Source organism: Syzygium oleosum, unplaced genomic scaffold (assembly GCF_021117445.2).
Source record: "Syzygium oleosum isolate NSW1041296 unplaced genomic scaffold, Sole_v2.1 Sole_v2.11, whole genome shotgun sequence".
Taxonomy (NCBI): domain Eukaryota; kingdom Viridiplantae; phylum Streptophyta; class Magnoliopsida; order Myrtales; family Myrtaceae; genus Syzygium; species Syzygium oleosum.
In genome coordinates, this window is record NW_026607495.1 from 4,998,378 (window position 1) to 5,020,278 (window position 21,901).

General features: G+C 41.4%; 1 protein-coding gene across 1 annotated transcript; it reads right to left on the reverse strand.

Annotated features, from left to right (window-relative positions):
• Positions 1-4,830: 4,830 nt before the first annotated feature.
• Positions 4,831-20,643, reverse strand: LOC115666762 (uncharacterized). Its single transcript, XM_056316168.1, has 17 exons — positions 19,359-20,643; positions 19,157-19,267; positions 18,672-18,811; positions 16,952-17,162; positions 16,565-16,802; positions 16,302-16,452; positions 15,943-16,223; positions 15,454-15,594; positions 15,247-15,362; positions 14,734-15,000; positions 7,192-8,517; positions 6,991-7,101; positions 6,506-6,645; positions 6,156-6,366; positions 5,767-6,004; positions 5,503-5,653; positions 4,831-5,425 (listed from the first exon to the last, which is right to left on the reverse strand). The coding sequence occupies exons 1-17, from the start codon at positions 20,641-20,643 to the stop codon at positions 5,141-5,143; spliced, it is 5,403 nt and encodes a 1,800-aa protein (XP_056172143.1). The 3' UTR covers positions 4,831-5,140.
• Positions 20,644-21,901: the final 1,258 nt, after the last annotated feature.

The window sequence follows — 21,901 nt, forward strand, 5'->3', positions numbered from 1 at the left end:
CAAAGTGCATGAGGTTGGTCGTCTTCCGGACATACCGGGTATCATCCTGCTACAAAGTGCATGAAGACGGCACGACCCGAAGGCCAATAAGTGATCACACGGCACACTGCCAATTTTTATCTGAACCCCGCGTAAAACATATCAGGGTATAATTAGGTGATCACATGCTCATGGCAGACACGCATTCTCGCACAATTTCGTCACATGCCTCACACTAGTCATACACAATGCGTGGCCATGCAATGTCGTATAATGCAACATGAGCATTCAATTTCAGCACGGCATTTCAACAAACATGCCAAATCAATGTGCTCAAATAGCCAATCAATTGCTCATACTTATTCGCATAACATGCACACTTTGCCAACTAGTACCATGTGGCCCAAAACATAATTTACGCACTTGGCAATAAACATTCACACCAATGATTGGCCAATCACACACTGCATTGCTCGAACACGAAATTAGGCGGCATGGCGTTAAACAATTGAGCACGACAAAGTACCATTCAACCATCGAGTCGCTCAAACGAGGCACCACAAAATTTAACACAATCAAGCACAATTTGTACCCAAATCAGCCACTAATCAGTCCGAGAGAGAGAAAAATCGGAAATATGCAAAATCGGATCCAAACTGGGCAGTTGCACAGTGACAGAAATATATTTTAAATAAATGGTAAATCAATTCCAAAAATTATGAAATTTGGATATATTGTATAAAACATCTCGATGAACATTTTCCGTGAAGAACTAGAAACCCAGTTCTAACCGTAAACACCTCGTTTTAACACTCCAAGTCGGACAAAATCCGATTCGCTCGGACAGCCCCTCAGGCCATCAAAAATACAACTCATTCATTACCCAAATCATTTTGGAAAGCCTTAAAATTTTTATATGTTATATCCACAAATGTCCCCAACAATGTTTGTGAAGGAAGTATTTTGAAAATAGGCCTGGAAAAATTTATAAAAAATTCGAACAGACCAGAAGGTCGGGTGAACAGTAAATCGGGCAGTTTTGTTTCGGTCCAAAGATGGACTTCCGAATGGCCTCAAATGATTTCCAAAAATTCTCAAATTAAAGTATGTCATACTTAAATATGTTGGGAACAACTTTAATGAAGAAAACTTCTTCAGATTCGGCCTACAATGATCACAACAAAAATAACAAAGCGCAGAGGTACAGTAAAATCAGTAATCCGAAAATCAATAAACTTGCATCATTAAGCAAATCCAGCTCAAACACCTCTGAACCAAGTCTCCACAGCCTTAAAACCATCCCTAAATCATTACCTTAGGCCCTTAAAATCACCACAACATCAGCCCAAATCAGCCCCCACTAATTAACCCCTAAAACTTGTCCAAAGTGCACATAATCCTAATTAAGGATTAGGATTTCCACTCACCTATTTACGCTCCCCAAAATTCTAATCGACTGAAACGGGCGGCCGATTGCCGGTAAACGGCGAAATCAGCGGCGGCGTTCCAGCGGCTTACGGCGGAGGTTCTGGTCGGTGAGGGTGGGATGAGCAAGGCGAAGCGGCGAGCGGCGTGGCCGGCGGCTTGCTCCGGCGAGCAGCGGCGCACGGGGGTGGCTCACGGTCGAGCAAGGGAGAGGACGGGAGAGGACGGGAGAGGAGGGGCTGATCGTGGGGGAGAGGGGATGGCCGGAGGTGATAATGGTGAGAATGAGGAGAGAGAGTGGAGGGTTTGACTAAATAGTCAAATTTTCCTTTAATGACCAAATTGCCCTTTTAACACTTGGTTCACATTACACCAAAGTCCAATAATTGAGGGGTATTCTTGTCCAATGCATTTGGACTGATAATTATCCACATAATTTCCCAAATTGTCCAAAATTCGGAACCCCAAAAATAGGCCATAAGGGTAAAACGGAAATTTTCCGATCCCTAGTCGAAATTCCATTTTTCGACCGTACCGACTCCAAATGTGTGTGGCCAACATAATATGACGTCGGATTCACAAAAATAACCTTTTAAGCTCTCGAAAATCGATTGCAAAGTTTGGAGGGGCAAAATCGTAATTTTTCCAATTTCAACTGAAATTCCAATTTTCAGCTGGACTAGCCCCAAATGTATGTGGCCACACCAAAACGACGTTGGCCTTGCAAAATAGTCGCAAACACCCATAGAATTTCGACATCGAAGTTCGGGTCCAATTTGGCGATCAAAATTGCTCAATTCAAATTTTTAGAGCCTCTCACTGACGGGTGGCTGTTTAGGGGTTACGCGTATCGACCTAGGGTCACTCGAGTCATGACGGTCTCAATTACCGGGAGAACGCAAGGAATTATTGGTTATTCCAGGGGTCACGATCGTTCGGTTCAAGTTCGGGATTTGTTTGCCACTCGTACTCTCGATCGAGCGGAATCACCCGCGATCCGATCGTACGTCGTTGGGCAAACCAGATCCGTCACCTTCCTAGAATCGGTCCACACTGGCCTAAAATACTTCCCTGCCGTTTCTCGGAATCAGTGCCCTATTCGCGATCGGGTCCCCGGTCCACGTACCGTTTTCCTAGTTAGCTTTTCCCATTGGTCAATATCCCGCGAGGGGTCAGCTCCGGGCGAGACGTACTAAAATCAAATGAGAAATAATATCCACTTCATTGGATCCCGGAAATGGGTTGAAATTCAGGATGTTACAGTTATACTTGTGATAATTTTACCCCCGAACTAATTTCTTGACCACAAAAAACTCCAAACTGGTACACCTGTGACAAATTTACCTTCCGTTAGTTTCCGTTAAATTTTACTATTAAATTGCTAAGTTTAATGACACGTAGTAATTGACAGGTGTACCGATTTTGGGTTTTACCCCTCTGTTTGTCATAAGTTTACCAATTTGTGATTTTTCATGATATTAATCCAATTTAACGAACACTAACGAAGGTAAATTTATCACAAATGTACCAGTTTAGGATTTTTAGTGGTCAAAAAATTAGTTCAAGGTAAAATTATCACAAGCGTACCAGTTTGGGAATTTTGGTGGTCAAAAAATTAGTTTGGGGTAAAATTGTCACAAGTGTACCAATTTAGGGTTTTTTGTGGTAAAAAAATTAGTTCGGGGTAAATTTGTCACAAGTGTACCAGTTTGGGATTTTTTGTGGTAAAAAAAATGGTTTCGGGTAAAATTGTCACAAGTATATCAGTTTGAGGTTTTTCGTGGTATTAACCCTAGAATAAATTTATACTACTTACCGAGTGGTGGTTTGCTCATAAAATTCATCTCAAATCTTTTTCAGGTTCTACAGCTATCGGCGAATAGGACGAGAGCGGTAATTAACAAGGAATTTTCTGGGAGTTGGATTTTGGTATATAAGTTAAGCTAGTTGCGTATATGTTTGAAATAGTATTTAAGTTTAGTTTGTTAGTCATGAGATGTATATATTCCTTTTGTTGGAATTTAGAACACTGATCTTGTAACCAACTTCTTGTTTTATTAAATATATAGATGGATATACATATTTTGATAATAGGTTAATGTTGTTACGTGTTTGAGGCTGTCTTTGGATAGGCGAACGGTTGTCTCATTTCCCTTGTATTTATAGAATTGTGGCATTACATTTGCAGTTAAAATGCATCCCTCAGAATCCTTCTTTGCTTGAATTTCCGATAAATTCAAGTAACTGATTGACCTACCGTCTATAGAATTAATTCTCCATGAGTGAAAATAGGACATCTGAAAGCTGTCTATTTTCCGTTTGAAGAGACGATGGTGACCGGAACCGAATCAAATTAGGAAAGCTAATGTGTCATTTATGGCTTTCGATCAAGTCTTCATACCACACTTCAAGCACCATTTCCTCCTCTTTATCAGATCTGCGTTGGCGTGGGCTGTGCATGACCAATTCCACAAGCACTCAGTGTTTGCACTCTCTCGAAGTCATATTGATGCCGACATACGCGGTCCAAGTACCCGGTAGTTTTACGTCAGCTACCTTTAAATTGCCGGACAACGTAAGGATCACGATTTTCCGATGGCACTTCAATGTGCAAAGTAGTCGCATTGTTCCTTTGGCTTGGTAATAAAATTGACCCACTTGCCACCTTTTACCACCCACGTCGACAGCTGCACAAACCCGGACTTTAAACTTTAGACGGCCAGATTGACCCGCCCCTGGTGAATGGTACAATCAAACAAGACAATGTCGGATGATTTGGATAGCACCGATCTATCGACTTCGAATCTATACCATTTCAATTTTCTCAAAATTTCTGTATTCTCTAGCAAGCATCATTTCCTATGCTTTGTGGTTTTGTCGTCTGTTGAATCTGACGACTCTTTGCACCTTAACTCTTTCCTTTTTCATCTATTCGTTGTCCTGAACAAGCAAGATTTTGGAACAAGTTTTGTTGTTGGGAATGAGGTCAGCGGAAGTGTTTCCTTCAGTTAACGAACATTCGATAAATGCAACGGCAGAGAAATTTTCCATTTTCCGACTAACTAACGAATGTCATGCACTGACAGAGCTAGACGCCTTATGTCCTTTTTGACCTTGCTGATTAGATTAAAACTCAAAGCATGAAGAGACAGCAAGATCAAACAAGAATTATCTTCTCATGAGAACATCAAACAATGATAATTTGTGTGCGCTTGCACTTGCTTTCCACATTATGAAAGAGAAAAAGGGTAATTACCCATGATTTCAGACTACAGGGGGAATGGAAAACTTCAGTCCTAATATTGCTCTTTTCGAAGGCATCTTGGAAAGTAAGAGAATTCACACTGACAAAGTACTGTGAAGTTTCGATGGGCCACATGGAAACTCATATACCTAATCTATCGAACTTATGCTTTTGGGTTAGGATTCGTAACAACCAAGCAGATAACTGTTTCCATATATCCAATTCATCAATTCAAAAAGGTCCAATCTTTGCTTTTCCACCGAAAGAGACTTTTTTTATTTGTCAATATGAGTGGAGTTACATACATATAGGGAAAGAGAAACATGCACCAGGTGCACTCTCAAGAGCAAAGTACATGGTCAAAGAAGGCAGATATTGTTTTCATACTTTTATGCAGACAATACCGTGAACTAGAGTTTCCATCTACAATTTAATAGCTAATACCTTGACTGCGTGTTGTTAACTTTCTGTGCATAAAAGTCTGGTGGATCTTCACCGACCCTGGACTATGGTAATAGTTAACTCATTTGTTTCGCTGTCCATTTGATCCTGAAACCTCTCCGTGTAAAATCCCGGTTGGTTGGGCTGCGGCAACGAGGCGCTCTCGCTGTCCAACATCAGAAGCACAGATGACATAGTCGGCCTTTGTTCCGGACTTTGCTGAACGCACAAGAGGCCTATCTGGATGCACCTGATAACTTCCGAGATTGGAAATGAATCCTCCATTTGTTTGTCTATGAGTTCGATGGCCTTCCCTTGAAGCCATAATTTCCAAGCCTGAAAGTTGCAGAGTTCAGGCAATTTTATTCCAGTGGTATCAGAACTCGAAGTAGAAATTTGTAGTAGAAGCTTACATGTCCAAGAAGGTTAAAATTGTGGTCTTGATGATGAAATTCTCTGTTCCTCCTGCCGCTAATTATTTCCAGGACCAGGACTCCAAAGCTAAAAACATCTGATTTAGTCGAGAAAATTCCATCTATTGCATACTCTGGAGACATGTATCCGCTGCATTACATTTCGAGGCAGAAATACATAGTCAATTAAAAAAAATTGCCACTAAATCATGCATCGGAACATGGGAAACATTTAGTACGCTGAGAACTTCGAAAGGCACTTACTAAGTCCCAACTACGCGTTTTGTCTTTTCCAGGAATTGATCTCCTCTGAAAGCCTTAGCCATGCCAAAATCTGATATCTTTGGGTTCATCTCACTATCCAGCAACACATTACTAGCTTTTAGGTCCCGATGAATTATTCTCAATCTGGAGTCACGATGTAAATATAGAAGTCCCCTTGCAACACCCACAATGATATCGAACCGCCGCCTCCACACGAGAGAATTACCCGCTCTATTACCTACAAGTTTTTTTGGGGGGCCCAAATCAACCATAGGAATTCACAATGAAAAGTGCAAACTAACTTGAAATAGGATCAATCCTATCTGAAAAGAAAAGTTCGAAGTAATCAACTACATTTAGAGACTAAGTTGAGGTGCTTAGGAACAGACCAAATATCAAGGAGTCGAGGCTTCCATTCGGCATATATTCATATACTAACATCCTTTCCTCTCCGTCAATACAGCATCCCAATAGCTTGACAAGATTTCGGTGTTGAAGTCTCGCAATCAACAAGAGCTCATTCTTGAACTCATCAAAACCCTGTCTTGAGTTCTGCGACAGCCTCTTCACAGCTATTTGAACTCCATCGAACATTAGACCCTGTGATATTTATGCTCGTTATTCAAGACAAATACTCAAAACGACGAAGCTGAAATCACATATCCATTTCTTATTTGATAAGTACATACCCGCATCTTCTTTTCTTTATATGTATGACTATTAATGAAAAGGTCCTTACCTTATAGACGGGACCAAAACCGCCCTCTCCGATTTTATTCAGATACGAAAAGCTATTAGTGGCTTTGGTAATGTCCTCCAAGTCTAGCATAGGCAGCTCTAAGTTGTCTTCACTCCCAGCTTGCACCTCTGATATTTTCCCTGCCAAAAATAGTAGAAGACTTGTATGAGGGAGAGACTTTTGCAGTGTATGAGCTCGAAATTATTCGATCCACTTTGCTTTTTTAGGAAAAGAACTTCGTGAAGTTTGATAGCAATGAACTTAAGTTGATCCATTGGCTAGTTGAAATGCTCATCTATATAAACCTCCCATTTATTGCTGCAACAATACCGATGAAGCCCTGATTCTAGCATTCTTACAAAGTTGAGCATGAAAGATGCCTAATAGCTTATACAATGTTTGAAAGTGCCATGAGGAAACTGAAACGGTTGCACTAGAGATTATTAACGAAGGTGAATATTTGCTGAGGAAGAAAGACATTTTACCTAGACGTTTTTTCGGTCTCCTCCTCCAGAAACAAAGTAGCAAAAGAATTGCCAGAGAGAGTGATGCGGCGACTATTGCCACCACCAACCGCAATTTCCACTTATGATTGCCTACGACCCGCAATGGAAGACAAATTTCAGGAACAGCTTGGGAGACAAGATGGTGACAAAATCTAACTTCACTGAATTTCGAATATATACCTAGGTCTGATGCCATGACCCTGATGAAAACATTCTGATTGCTGCTTGATTGGATGAGCTTTCTGATGTCGAGAAGATCTCCATACCAAAGCAGACAGCCGCTTCCCTTCCCGACAATGTCCGTATTGGTATATGCGGTGCAAGTACAATTTTTCAGGCACTTGGCTCTACATTCGTCGTGGTTCATGCTCGTGTTCACCCAGTAACTCAACATATGAGGAACCTTCACTCCCTTAAGCTTCTCGAACCCTTCTCCTTTAGGACAATTCAAGGGCTTCTTCTTAATGCACCCACTGGACCAGACGAGCATCGCCCATTCCTGGGGCAATTTCGGGGTGTACCCCGTCAGGCACCTGCATATCTGGGCCTTACCAATCGTGCACACAGCGTTAGGCCCGCATTTTGCATACTCGTCGCAGGAATCGTTCGGCAGCTCATGTATAACTGTCCACTGCGTGTTGTTGTTCCAGACACAGCGTTGAAGAGTGCCAGAGTGGCTGAGGACGGCCCTTGTGATGGTGGAATCTTTGTTGAGTTGATAGGTATAGTACACTTCTTGAGCGGTCATCACAAACTGGGGATTGATGATTGCATTCGGGTTCAGGGGCAATCCGCTGAACTGGATACCATCCCATGGCCCGCTTCGTTCAATTACCGAAGCATTCCTGCGGAGGAACTTCTGGGGCAGTCCCTGGAGTTCGACTGTGTATGTGATGTCTCCCGTTGAAGGATCCTCCGAATTCCTCCAGGAAGTGAGGTACCGATTCAAACCAATCCTCAGGTCCCATCCTAGCTTCATCCCCGCGAGTAACGTATCGAAAGGATGATCGAAACTCTGCCACAGGAAATTCCCCAAATCATTGTTGTTTTCATCTGTCAGGATCAGATTACCGGTGTCAAGGAGCCGCGCAGCCACGTTACCGGAAGTCACATCCGTTGTGTTTGTGGACCAAACTGCTCTTCCTGCTCCGTCGACGATGACTAGATTCCCTCCTTTCCCAATTTGCAGGACTCCTGACGAGCCGTTGATCGGATCGTCTCTATTTGCGACCCAGACAATGGTCTCCACCGGGATGTTGTAGAACCATATCCCGACATACCGGTTAGGCGAATTTCCAGGGCTGAAGAATCCGAGCTCGAACTTCGCTCCTGCCGAAACTAGAGTCTCGTTATCTCTCACCGGCCGAGACAGAGTTATTGTGTCAGCAGACCTGCTGTGCTCTGCTGCTGTTGAAAGCAAGGTGATGAAGATGAAGAAGTGAAGAGGAGAGTGAAGAATCTCCATTGAAGAAACAGAACCCAGATAGCGAATTTTATGTAATAGTGTGGTTCAGGCTTGGAGTTTTGTCGGATTCGTGTGTTTTCAAACATGGTTGGCGGCTACAGAGGAGGATATTTTCTCTAGAAGGATGGTTGCAAGAAACAGACGTAAGTGTAAACTCTGTGGCAGTATTCGTTATTCAGACAAGCTTGATGGTGGCAGAAAGAAATATTCAATTGGTTTCACCAAAGTCGTACGTAAAATTTACGACGCCTATTTGGTCGAAGACCAAGTGAAAAATTTGTTGGATAAATCCCAGAGAGAGAGAGTACAGTTCTTGATTAGGTTCGTCATTGGCTTAGTCGGTAAAGAGCGGACCAATCCATGTGGTTTAGGCCTATCGCAATCTCGTGTTTGGATTACTCGAATTGGTTTTGATTCGCATCTGATCTGATTCATGAGGTTAGTCGAATAGTTCATAGAACTTTCTCGTCCTGTCGACTCGTCCACAATAAATCTATTCGTTTCATTCATTGTGTTTGGATAATTCCTGTCGTCCATTCAAATATGACACATTTGAAGTTGGGTTCGCATTGTCAATTTAAGAAGTTGAAAAACTTGTTCAATAGGTCCCGGAGACATAGCACATATATTGATTAGGTTCGTTATTGGCTAAGGCGGTAAAGAACGACTGACCTGTGTGGTTTCCATTCATACCTAATGTGATTCACGGGGTTAGTAAAGTAGTTTATAGAATGTCCTCGTTGTAAAGATTAAGAAAAATAAAATAAGGGACTCCTTTCGATAGGATATTTGACCTTTCTTGCATCCTTCTTTCTTCTCGGTCATTGACTTTGACAAATCGACCTCTTTAATGTCACCCATCAGCTTCCACAATTCCAAGATACTACTACCCCTCTGGTCCATGGGGCACCCTCATGGAGCTTCAATGAGAGGCCTTTCCAATTGAAAATCCGTCCAATCACCATAGGAGATTCTTAGGTCCCATGTAGCAAAATGACCCTCCGATTATTTACTATAATTACTTACAAACATTCGAAGAAAAATTACTGGCGGTAAGGTTGTCGATATCATTATTGATTAAAAAAATTTACGACACATGAGAATATTTACTAACGAAGAGGGCCCTTAAGCTTACAAACTGGAAAAGATGTTCCAATCATTGAGATAAGTTACTGAGATTGGAAAAGCAAATTCACGATATATTTATATAGTTCAAGATTTTTCGTAGGAAGCCACCTATGATAGGATATTCAATCTTACGAGATTTCGAGGCATTAACTTGTGAATTACGATGGCTTACCGAAAAAATTACGATTACCCAAAAAAACCTGTATCATCACTTACGGAAATCCGAGGCATATTATCATGTTACAGGTCAATCACTGAGTGGTTAGCCTTTTACACGTTAAAGACTCTATTGTCAAACTACCGTCCAAAACGATAAATTACTAGCCACATACAGAAATGCGTAAATAATGATCTACAAAGTGAAACAGCTACATATTAGTTTGACCAACCTTCACATGATTTCAGATAAATTCAGATAAATTAAAAAGAAAAGTGGGGCTAAAATTCGGACCGGTCCCCATTTTTGTCCCCACGGGACTCTAGAAGCACCCAGCAATTGAAGTCAATTGAGTCGGCAACCATGTGAAACGTAGACCATATGCCAAAGCAACAGAAGCACCAAGCATCATTATTACTCGTTCAATGCAGATGGTAAAGTCAAACTGGGGTTTTGACCCAACACCCGTTTAGAATATGCTCCAATTTTTAATGTTTCCACCTTCTAATAAAAAAATCGTTTCTATGGTAGAAATTAGTAGAATCCAAAACGTTTAGTGCAAGCTAACGACAGTGCGACACGTTTGTCGCATTTTAACAATCTTTATCCTACATGTTGAAGTTAGGCTTCGAATTAACCCACCCTGATTATAATTGCTGAAAAAATTGGCCCTATAATAGGTTTACACATGGCGGACATCTCATAGTCAAGTTGGAGGCCAACATGGGGAAAATGGTTGCATGAAATGGACGTAAGTATTGTATAGATGTATGTTTTTTGCTAGAAGATATGTACGATTAATTAAATGTGTAGAAAGTGGCAGATCAATATTGAATTAAACCGAACTTGACCTCCAGAGACATGCGGGTGTACAAGACGCAAGCCGCGACCCAACATTTGGGGGAAAGAATACTAAAAGTTGATGCGAGATATTTATATAATTGATTTGGAAAGTAATGTGTCCAATGAATAGTCGTAATTAAGAAAAGAGAATGATATAACTCTAGGCAAATTATGCTACATCACTTTTTGAGTGATTTATGAGCCAATTTTTGCTACAATCACAAGGGGATTCGCAGCGTTCTTACTTGTGCTGGTGACGAATCACCTTACAAGACTGTGAGGTAAGACCCTCCCCCACTCTCAAAGGAAGTTTGGGACATCGTCTTGCAGGTGCCGTTCTTACTTATGCCGGTTGCGGCAGATAAATCACCTTATGGGACCGTGAGGTAATCCCCTGCACACTCAAACGAGGTTGGGACATTGCCTCGTGGGGTAACTTATTCCAGGTACGGTGGACAACCCTTCTCACGAGACCGTTGGGTCACCCCTCCCCCCTCCACAATCAAGCGAGATTGGCACATTTCCTCGGGGGTATTTGGACTCGAGTTGCGGAATCAGATCTTTCTAGTGAATGTTTTGAGGTTCTTATGTTGTTTCCCTCTAACATGTTTCAGGCTCAAGAATGCTCATTTTTGGCGATAAGAATTAATCTCTCTGAGCAGGACTTTTCCCAAAATAAGTAAAGGTCAATTCCAATAGATTAGATATCAAACAATGGGGTCGGCCGTATTTATATGCACTGGCCCATTGGTTTTGTAATTTGTCTTCAAAGTAGTGCAACAAAGTCCTTTACCCGGTATAGCTCAACTTGGCCGGCATAAGAGAAGTGATGATGACAAGAGGGACTTCATCATAATTTCCTGAAATTGCTCAAGTACTTGATTGCATAATCAAATGATTCAACTGATCAATCAAACCCGTACATAAAGTTATGGGACTTCTAATGAAATTTATTAGTTCGAGCATTGTGTGCTTAAAAATTAAGATGAGAGCATAATCGAGGGGAGCTTGGGAGAGGATATCGCACAATATCAAAGAAATGTGGTAGTGCGAAATACTAACTTAGATATGGCGAACTGAGCCGATCGCCATTGATTAATAACACAATCTATCCATGCAGATACCATATGATTTTATCGGTTGACGATGTCCGGTCTATTGACTCTGATCCTGGGGAGTGTGTGGTTTGGGACACTGGCCGTTCTAATTTGTGCAATTTCCATTTGAGGATCCCCACACGAGAAGGGAAGTTTGGGGGAAGATTAAGGTTTAGACATGGATTTGTGTTTTTCCGTCAATGCCGGCGTACACTGGGAAAGAGTCAATTTTCGATTTTGACAATTGCGGTCGGTCCAACTACTCCGGAATCCACGAAACTAGGGCATTGTTGATGTTCCTGTTTCGCTGAACGTTTGCTTTTTGGCATTTTTTTTATGTGTGAGAGAGAGAGGAGGTGCTATGGTGGGTTCCGTCGTGACGATGGTGGCCGGAGCGGCGGTGGCTAGGAGACCTCGACGGTAGGTGTTGGCAATGGTGTCGATGGGTTCGGCGGTGACTAAGCTAGTGGTATATTAGTGGCTGTGACGGAGAAAAAGGGATAGGGGTTCTATAATTAGAAAGAGAGGGCAATGTCGAAAATAGTCCACGCGCGCCTGGCCAATATTAAATGCGATCCTTATACTCTTTGAACGGAACCAAAATGACCAAATTGAGAGAGAGAGAAAGACACTTAATTGATTAGATGCGTCAAATCGGGTTCATTTGAAAGAGTATAAGGAGTAAATTAAAGAAACTAAAGATGAAGAACCAAATTGAACATCGATTAAGAATACGAAAATTTAATTGTTATACTCTCCCTTGAAATTGGTGGTGCATGATTGTAGTTATGAAAGTAGAGGGTGCTAAGTGACAAAAGATGTGAGAAGGCAAGTATGTCTTGGGCATGTCTCGATCTGATTCACGTGAATTGACCCGTTGCTGCTTAGTCCGTGGTCCAATCCCGGACAATTGCGGGCGTCGTGCTTGACTCGCCATTGCTCGATAAGACCTCATGAGAGAGAGAATCGACCGGCGACCTGGCCATCTTGAAGTGTTTATTGTAGTCACCTTCAGGACAAGCACAAATACATTGGGTCAGTCTTGAAGATCATGGCGACTTCAGTAATTGTTTATCGTGTTATGTCACTCTCCTCATTACCACAGGAAAAAGTGTCAGAAAAGTCCCAAATTTATTATATTAGTGCCAATTTAGTCCTAAATATTTTTTAGGTGCCATCTTAATCCTAAACTTTTTGATAAAGTGCCAATTCAGAACGAGGCTGCCAAAGGTTGGCCTCGCCATATTTGGCTTGGGCGAGGGTGATCCTCGCTAGGCCTCTCCTGGGTGAGGGCAAGCTCCAGCGAGGGCTCCCCTTGCCAAATCTGGTGAGGCCAGCCCTCTCCTAGCCGGGGCTCACCCTCGACTGGACGGTCAACGGCGACCCTTGCCCAGGCGAAGCCAGCCCGCCTAGCCATGGCCAGTGGCCGGTCACCAGCAAAAAGAAGGAAGAAAGAAAAACAGAAAAAAATCAGAAAATAATAAAAATAGAAAAAATATTAAAATATTGTTATAAATTATCCATGTCAACGCTGACGGTGTCACGCAGGCCCATCAACGTTCATGTAAGCAATATCCAGCCAGAATTACCTGGAAGGACTAAATTGGCACTATGTCAAAAGGTTTAGGATCAAATTGGCACAAATACTGTAACGACCTAGGTCCCACTCGTAAGATATTGTCCGCTTTGGACACTAAGTCCTCACGGTTTTGTTCCTCTGAGGGCAGCCCATACTACCCCAGAAAACGCCTCTTGCAAGTTAAGGCTCCTCAAGCTTTTATAAGTCAACCCAAGGCTCCCTCCCTAGGCGATGTGGGACAGGAGACGTGCCCCCTTCGCCATCCTAGAAGCCTGTCAGGAGCCGCTCCTTGTCCAGGTCCTTAGACCTTGGTGACCACTCCCCGCCCTCATCGGACCGGGTTGTCACAAATGCAATAGATTTAGGAATTTTTTGACACTTTTATAGTATAAGAAGAACACACCACCCTGAAACTGGTGATGAGAATGGCAGTATTTCTCCCCTCTCCAAGCTAATTCTCTTTAGTCTGTGACTCTGTCCATTATAACTAGCAGAAGAGCACATGCAAATTCATGCTGAATAACAGGAGGAGCACGACACACATGTCCACAGCGAAACGAACGTGATACACGCATGGTCCGATGTACACTGAGGATGACGTTGTTCTCGACAATATCGTATAAAGTTGATAGTGCTTGACTGTACGAAAGGCCGATTATGCTCCTATAATGTCTAGTAAAATCTTGATCATGGATGACGGTCTAAGTATTCAGCCTCGGGCAAGAGCAGCTTGGCCTACTGAAAAGCGACCGTGCCCATGTCGATAACATGTGCAGGGAATCAACCATCGAATGCGTAACAGCATAATGAACTTCGATTCTAACAGAATTTTTTCAACATGTCCATGGTATTCTGATATGGTTGCAGAGCGACAACAAGCAACTATAACCAGATGCTTCAACTTGGTGCTTCATTCACGGTTGAAGCATGGGGAACTTCACTAATCATTGGAAATGCCTGGCCTGGTGATCAGATCGATACGTATAAGCATGCAACAGATAGGATATCATGCTGAAAGTGCAAGAAGTTATATCCTTTTTCGAGACTTGTATTGTATGATTGTAATATCATTTGGTATGAACGTAATCGAATTCATTTATTAAGATTGTTTTCCTATCACTGCTATAATCAACGGACAGTATTGAAATTGATGTGGCCAACACAGTATATGCTCAGAGTTTGGGCTGGCGCGGCTGCTAATTCCCACTTTTCTGGCTACAAATTGTCTTTTTCCACCAATCCGCTTTAGTGGGAGGAGGAACCGGACCAACATCAAACTTCGCCTTTTCGATTTCTTCCATGATTAGGTACATCTAGCGAGCTTTGAACATCTCTCGAATTAGTGATGCATTGCTATCTCACAATGGAAAAACTCAGCAGAAGCAATAGACGACACATACTTGGAAATCTATCTACCTTCTAATAATGTCGTGGTAAATGTTATTCGAGTTACAGTCTCTTCGACTCATTTCAACGTCTGTGTTTTCAGAGCTCCTCTCAATGTAGAAACCGGGCTGCTTGGGCTGTGGTGGCAAAGCGCTCTCACTGTCCAACATCAGAAGCACAGACGACATATTTGGTCTATCGTCACGATGCCATTGCACATGTAATAGCCCGATTTGAATGCATTTAACTACTCCCAACATGGGCGATGTATCAACTGAGACATAGGTGTTAGCAATGAGGCCTAAGTCGATGAACTTTCCATGTGTCAATGGATCTAAAATTCGTTTGACATGATGAGAACATATAAGTTTCTTTACTGTATGCTATCGACTTTCATTATTGATTGCCAACCCTCTTGTAAAGAAAACTGATAGTAATAAATGGAGTTATGCTATTACTTGATGCGAAAATAGGAAAAAGGAGAACCAAAAGTTGTAACTGAGGTTCTGAAAGCAAGTTCTAGTCAGAGCCATAATTCCTACAGAGCAAGAGCTCAACTCAACTGATGGAAAAAACGTACCTTGAGCACTTTTTTTCCTCTTCCAAAAAATGCAGAAGTAAAGCACCACCAAAAGCATGACAAATGCAGCGGAAATTGCTACTGCCACCATTCTTTCCACTTGGAATTCACCGAATCTGAGAACATTGAGAGAGGCGAAAGGTCATCAAGATGAATGATGTATAGGATTAACGTGTGTCGAGGAAGAGGAACAAAACAAAGCTATACGTACTACCCAGGTCTGTGGCTGAAACACGAATAAAAAGATCTTGATTTGCGTATCTGATGAGTTCTCTGACATCAACAAGATATCCAAACCATAGGAGACAGCCTTTTCCACCTCGCGTGGCATCTATGTTCACGTTGGCCCTGCAAGAGCAGTTCTTAAAGCACTCTCATTCACATTCCTTCAGGCTCATGCTAGTGTTCATCGTGAACTGCAACAAATCGTGAATTTTCATACCTTTGAGCCTCTTAATCCCTTCTCCTTTAGAACAATTAAATGTGTTCTTTAATGGAGTTACATACTTATAGGGAAAGAGAAGTATATACCAGGTGCATTCCCAAGAGCAAGTACTTTGTCAAAGACGGCAGAGATTCTTTTCATATTTTTATGCAGACAATACCATGTACTAGAGTATCCATCTACAATGTAACAGCTAATACCTTGACTATGTGTTGTTAACCATGTGTGCATAAAATCTCGGGGATCTTCACCGACCCTCTACTGTGGTCATAGTTAACTCGTTCATTTCGCTGTCTATTTGATCTTTAAACCTCTCTGTGTAAAATCCCGGTTGCTTGGGCTGCGGCAATGAGGCGCTCTCACTGTCCAACATCAGAAGCACAGATGACATGGTCGGCCTTTGTTCTGGACTTTGCTGAACGCACAAGAGGCCTATCTGGATGCACCTGATAACTTCCGAGATTGGAAATGAATCCTCCATTTGTTTGTCTATGAGTTCGTTGGCCTCCCCTTGAAGCCATAATTTCCAGGCCTGAAAGTTGCAGAGTTTTAGGCAATTTTATACGAGTACTATCAGAACTTGAAGTAGAAACTTGGAGTAGAAGCTTACATGTCCAAGAAGGTTAAAATTGTGATCATGATGATGAAATTCTCTGTTCCTCCTGCTACTAATTATTTCCAGGATGAGGACTCCGAAGCTAAACACATCTGATTTAGTAGAGAAAATTCCGTCTATTGCATACTCTGGAGACATGTATCCACTGCATTACATTTCGAGGCAAAATATGTAGTAAATTAAAAAAAATAGCCACTAAATAATGCATCAGAATATGGGAAATATTTAGTTTGCTGAGAACTTCGAAAGGCACTTACTAAGTCCCGACTACACGTTTCGTCTTTCCCAGGAATTGATCTCCTCCGAAAGCCCTAGCCATGCCAAAATCTGATATCTTTGGGTTCATCTCACTATCCAACAATACATTACTAGCTTTTAGATCCCGATGAATTATTCTCAATCTCGAGTCGCGATGTAAATATAGAAGTCCCCTTGCAATTCCCACAATGATATCGAACCGCCGCCTCCATACAAGAGAATTACCTGCTCCAGTACCTACAAGTTTTTTTGGGGGGCCCAAATAAACATAGGAAATCACAATAAAAACTACAAACTAACTCAAAATAGGATTAATCATATCTGAAAAGAAAATTTTTAAGTAATCAACAACATTATGAGACTAAGTTGAGGTGCTAGGAACAGACCAAATATTAAGGAGTCGAGGCTTCCATTCGGCATATATTCATATACTAACATCCTTTCCTCTCCGTCAATACAGCATCCCAATAGCTTGACAAGATTTCGGTGTTGAAGTCTTGCAATCAACGAGACTTCATTCTTGAACTCATTGCAACCCTGTCTCGAGTTCTGCGACAGCCTCTTGACAGCTATTTGAACTCCATCGGACATTAGACCCTGCGACATTTACGCTAATCATTGAAGAGAACCATTCAAAATGATGAAGCTGAAGTCACATATACATGTCTTATTCGATAAGTACATATCCAAGTCTTCTTTTCTTTATATGGGGACCAACATAGTATTTTTTAACTGCTCTAAAATAAAGGACGGTCAGATGAATGAACCCCCGGCGCTCATATGAGAGTTGACGAGCATAAATACCCTCTTTAACTTCTAGACTGCGCATGACAACTTGCCAAACAGTGTTTGATTCTGTTCTTTTGTTCCCAGAATCAGTTTGGGAACAGAAATGCGTTTGATTAATTTTTTGATTCTGGGCACAATTTTGTCAAAAATTGTTCCCTAATCGTTTGAGCGAGAATCAAGAATAAAAAAGTAGCTTCTTGATTCGGAACAATTTTGAGAATCAATTTTTTTTTCTTCCTCCTTTTCTTGGTTTTTAATTTAGCTTCTAATGTCCGGCCCGAGGACCGCCCTCGCCGGATCTGACGAGAATAAAATATTTTAATAAAAAATATTATTAATAAAAAATATTTTACCGGCCATGGCCGGCGACCAGGCCATGGCCATAAAAAAGAAAAATATATATTTTTAATAAAAATATTTTAATAAAAAATATTATTAATAAAAAAATATTTTACCTGCCATGGCCGGTGACCAGGCCATGGCAAAAAAAAAAAATATATATATATTTTTAATAAAAAATTTTAATAAAAATATTATTAATAAAAAAATATTTTACCAGATAGGCACAGACTGGCCATGGCCAAAAAATAAAAATGTGTATATTTTTAATAAAAATATTTTAATAAAAAAATTATTAATAAAAAAATATTTTACGGGCCATGGTCCGATCGCCATGGCCCAAAAAAAAAAAAAAATATATTTTTAATAAAAATATTTTAATAAAAAAAAATATTTTACCAGCCATGGCCAAAAAAATAAAAATATATATTTTTAATAAAAATATTTTAATAAAAAATATTATTATTCAAAAAAATATTTTACCGGTCATTGCCGGCGACCAGGCCATGGCCAAAAAAAATAAAAAATACTTTTAATAAAAATATTATTAATAAAAAAATATTTTACTGGTCATGGCCGGCGAGCAAGTATGGCCAAGAAGGAGGAAAAGAAAAAAAGAAAGAAATATTAAAATATTTAAAAATATTATTAATAAAAAGAAATTTTGTGGCGTTACCAAACGCATTTCTGTTCTTTTTCTATTCCAGGGATGGAATTTTGGGCCATTAACAAACGCCTTAAAATGCTCAGAATCAATTCCGGGCACAGAATTAAAAAGAATAATTTTTTAGCAGAATCTGTTCCCGGGCACAGAATCGTTGTCATGCGCAACCCTATTCTGCTACACTGACGCCCTTTTCGAGGAGGCATCCCTTCTCCCTTTCTTGTTATTGGGATAGGTAAACTCTTATAGATCCAGCCAATATCCATAGAACCAATATCCATATTCATAGATAGTAATACTGAAAAGGTCCTTACCTTATAGACGGGACCAAAACCACCCTCGCCGATTTTATTGAGAGACGAAAATCTTTGAGTCGCCTTAGTAATGTCTTCCAAGTCTAGTATAGGCAGCTCTAAGTTGTCTTCCCTCCCAGCTTGCTCCTCCGATATTTTCCCTGCCAAAAATAGTCAAAGGCTTGTGTGAGGGAGAGAGTTTTGCAGTATATGAGCTCGAAATTTTTCGATCACTCTGTTTTTTTCTGGAAAAGATCTTGAAGTTTGAATGGCAACGAACTTTAAGTTGATCCTTTGGCTAGTTTGAGTCCTCATCTATATAGACCTCCCATTCATTGCTGCAACAATACTAATGAAGCTCTGATTCTAGCATTCTTACAAAGTTGAGGCATGAAAGATGCATAATAACATTTACAATGGTTGAAAATGCCTCGAGGAAACTGAAACGGTTGCACCAGCGATTATTAACCAAGGTCAATATTTGCTGAGTAAGAAAGACATTTTACCTAGATGTTTTTTCGTTCTCCTCCTCCAGACACAGAGTAGCAAATGAATTGCTAGAGTGAGTGATGCGGCGACTACTGCCAGCACCAACCGCAATTTCCACTTATGATTGCCTATGACCCACAATGTAAGAAAAATTTCAGGAACAGATTGGTAGACAATGTGGGGACAAAAATCTAACTTCACTGAATTTCGAATATATACCTAGGTCGGACGCCATGACCCTGATGAAAACATTCTGATTGCTGCTTGATTGGATGAGCTTTCTGATGTCGAGAAGATCTCCATACCAAAGCAGACACCCACTTCCCTTCCCGACAATGTCCGTATTAGCATATGCGGTGCAAGTACAATTTTTCAGGCATTTGGCTCTACATTCGTCGAGGCTCATGTTCATGTTCACCCAGTAACTCAACATATGAGGAACCTTCACACCCTTCAGCTTCTCGAACCCTTCTCCTTTAGGACAATTCAAGGGCTTCTTCCTAACACACCCGCTGGACCAAACGAGCATCGCCCATTCCTGGGGCGATTTTGGGATGTACCCAGTCAGGCACCTGCATATCTGGGCCTCACCAATTGTGCACACAGCGTTAGGCCCGCATTTTGCATACTCGTCGCAAGAATCGTTTGGCAGCTCATATATGACTTTCCACTGCGTGTCATTGTTCCAGACACAGCGTTGAAGCGTGCCAGAGTGGCTGAGCACGGCCCTCGTGATGGTGGAATCATTGTTGAGTTGATAAGTATAGTACACTTCTTGAGCGGTCGTCACGAACTTGGGAATGATGATTGCATTCTGGTTCAGGGGCAATCCGCTGAACTGGATACCATCCCATGGCCCACTTCGTTCAATTACCGAAGAATTCCTGCGGAGGAACTTCTGGGGCAGTCCCTGGAGTTCGAATGCGTATGTGATGTCTCCTGTTGAAGGATCGTCCGAATCCCTCCAAGAAGTGAGGTACCAATTCAAACCGAACCTCAGGTCCCATCCTAGCTTCATCCCTGCAAGTAACGTATCGAAAGGATGGTCAAAACTCTGCCACAGGAAATTCCCCGAACCATTGTTGCTTTTATCTGTCAGGACCAGATTCCCAGAGTCAAGGAGCTGTGCAGCCACATTATTGGAAGTCACGTTCGCTGTGTTCGTGGACCAAACGGCTCTTCCTGTTCCGTCAACAATGACTAGATTCCCTCCTGTCCCAATCTGCAGGACTCCTGACGAGCCGTTGATTGGATTGTCTCTATTCGCGACCCAGACAATGGTCTTCACCGGGATGTTGTAGAACCATATCCCGACATACCGGTTAGTCAAATTTCCACGGCTGAAGAATCCGAGCTCGAACTTTGCTCCCGCTGAAATAAGAGTCTCATTATCTCTCACCGGCTGAGACAGAGTTACCGTGTCAGCAGATCTGCTGAGCTCTGCTGCTGTTGAAAGCAAGGTGATGAAGGTGAAGAAGCGAAGAGGAGAGTGAAGAATCTCCATTTGAAGAAACAGAACCCAGATAGCGAATTATAAGCAATAGTGTGGCTTGGAGTTTCGTTAAATTTGTGTTTTTTCAAACATGTTTGGCGACTAAAGAGGAGGGTATTTTCTCTAGAAAGACGGTTGCAAGAAACAGACTTGAGTATAAATTTGGCGGCAGTATTCGTTATTCGGACGAGAGTTTCCACAGCTGGAGGGGCACTTCAAAAAGATAGTTTCAAAGCGCGGTGGTGAGGATGTCTGCATTGAAGAATCCGATTTTGGTCGTATCCTTCGAAAATCTAGCATGCCCTCTTGTAAACTTCGAGGCCTTTGATTGGAGTCTAGCTCTTGACTTGGCTACCCTTTGGCCTAGCTCAATTGGATGTTTCTACATGCTTGATTGCTTACTCTCATGCGGGAAACCCGTGCATTGTTTGCATGAGAATGATTATCAATTTTAACGCGCACGAACACCAAAAATGCTTATATAGATAATGTCCTTCGACCAAAAAAAAATATATAGATAATGTCCATAATAATTGATTATATTTCCCAGTTTTTAATAAGTTACTCTCTCTCTCTCGCGTGCCCGCAAGAAGAGCTCTCTCTATCACTCAGGTGTAGCAATGTCTCCTTTATTTCTCAAACCAAATGCTAATCCCACGCTATTTTGCTTGTGATAAAGCTTGGTTTAATATTTAAATATTCTACGATTCTCCCTCACGCTTAGTCTGGTTTTTTTGCTTTGTACCATGTGAGAATTTGTGAGACCACTGTCAACTATTCTAGAAACTTAAACTGTTATATTAAAGCATAGTTTAATATTTAATATTCTATCACTTCTGATTTATTCCATACCCTACACGAAACCCTAATGCTGTTTCCGCTACCTATCCTTCGTGCCCTCAAAAAAATCTCTTGTTTCATTAACCTTTATGCACCCACTTGAATCCTCAATTTTCTAAATTCCCCTCTGGAAACCTGGTTTTCTGGCCACACCCACTTCAAAATCACAACATTCTCCCATCGTAAACACCTTTTACCCCTCATTATCACTACAGCAATCATTGTCAGTTTCGAGTTCTGCATTTATCCCAATGTGACCGACTCGCTGGACCTTTTGCTCTAAAACGTGCCTCCTACAGGGCACTTCTAGATGACACCTTCAACTCCTGGGACGAATCATTAAATGGAAGACATTCAAGCAGATTTATGCCTGGACTCTCTCTGTAAGAAGTTAGGTAATCTTTGGTCATTTGATGATATAATAGTGATG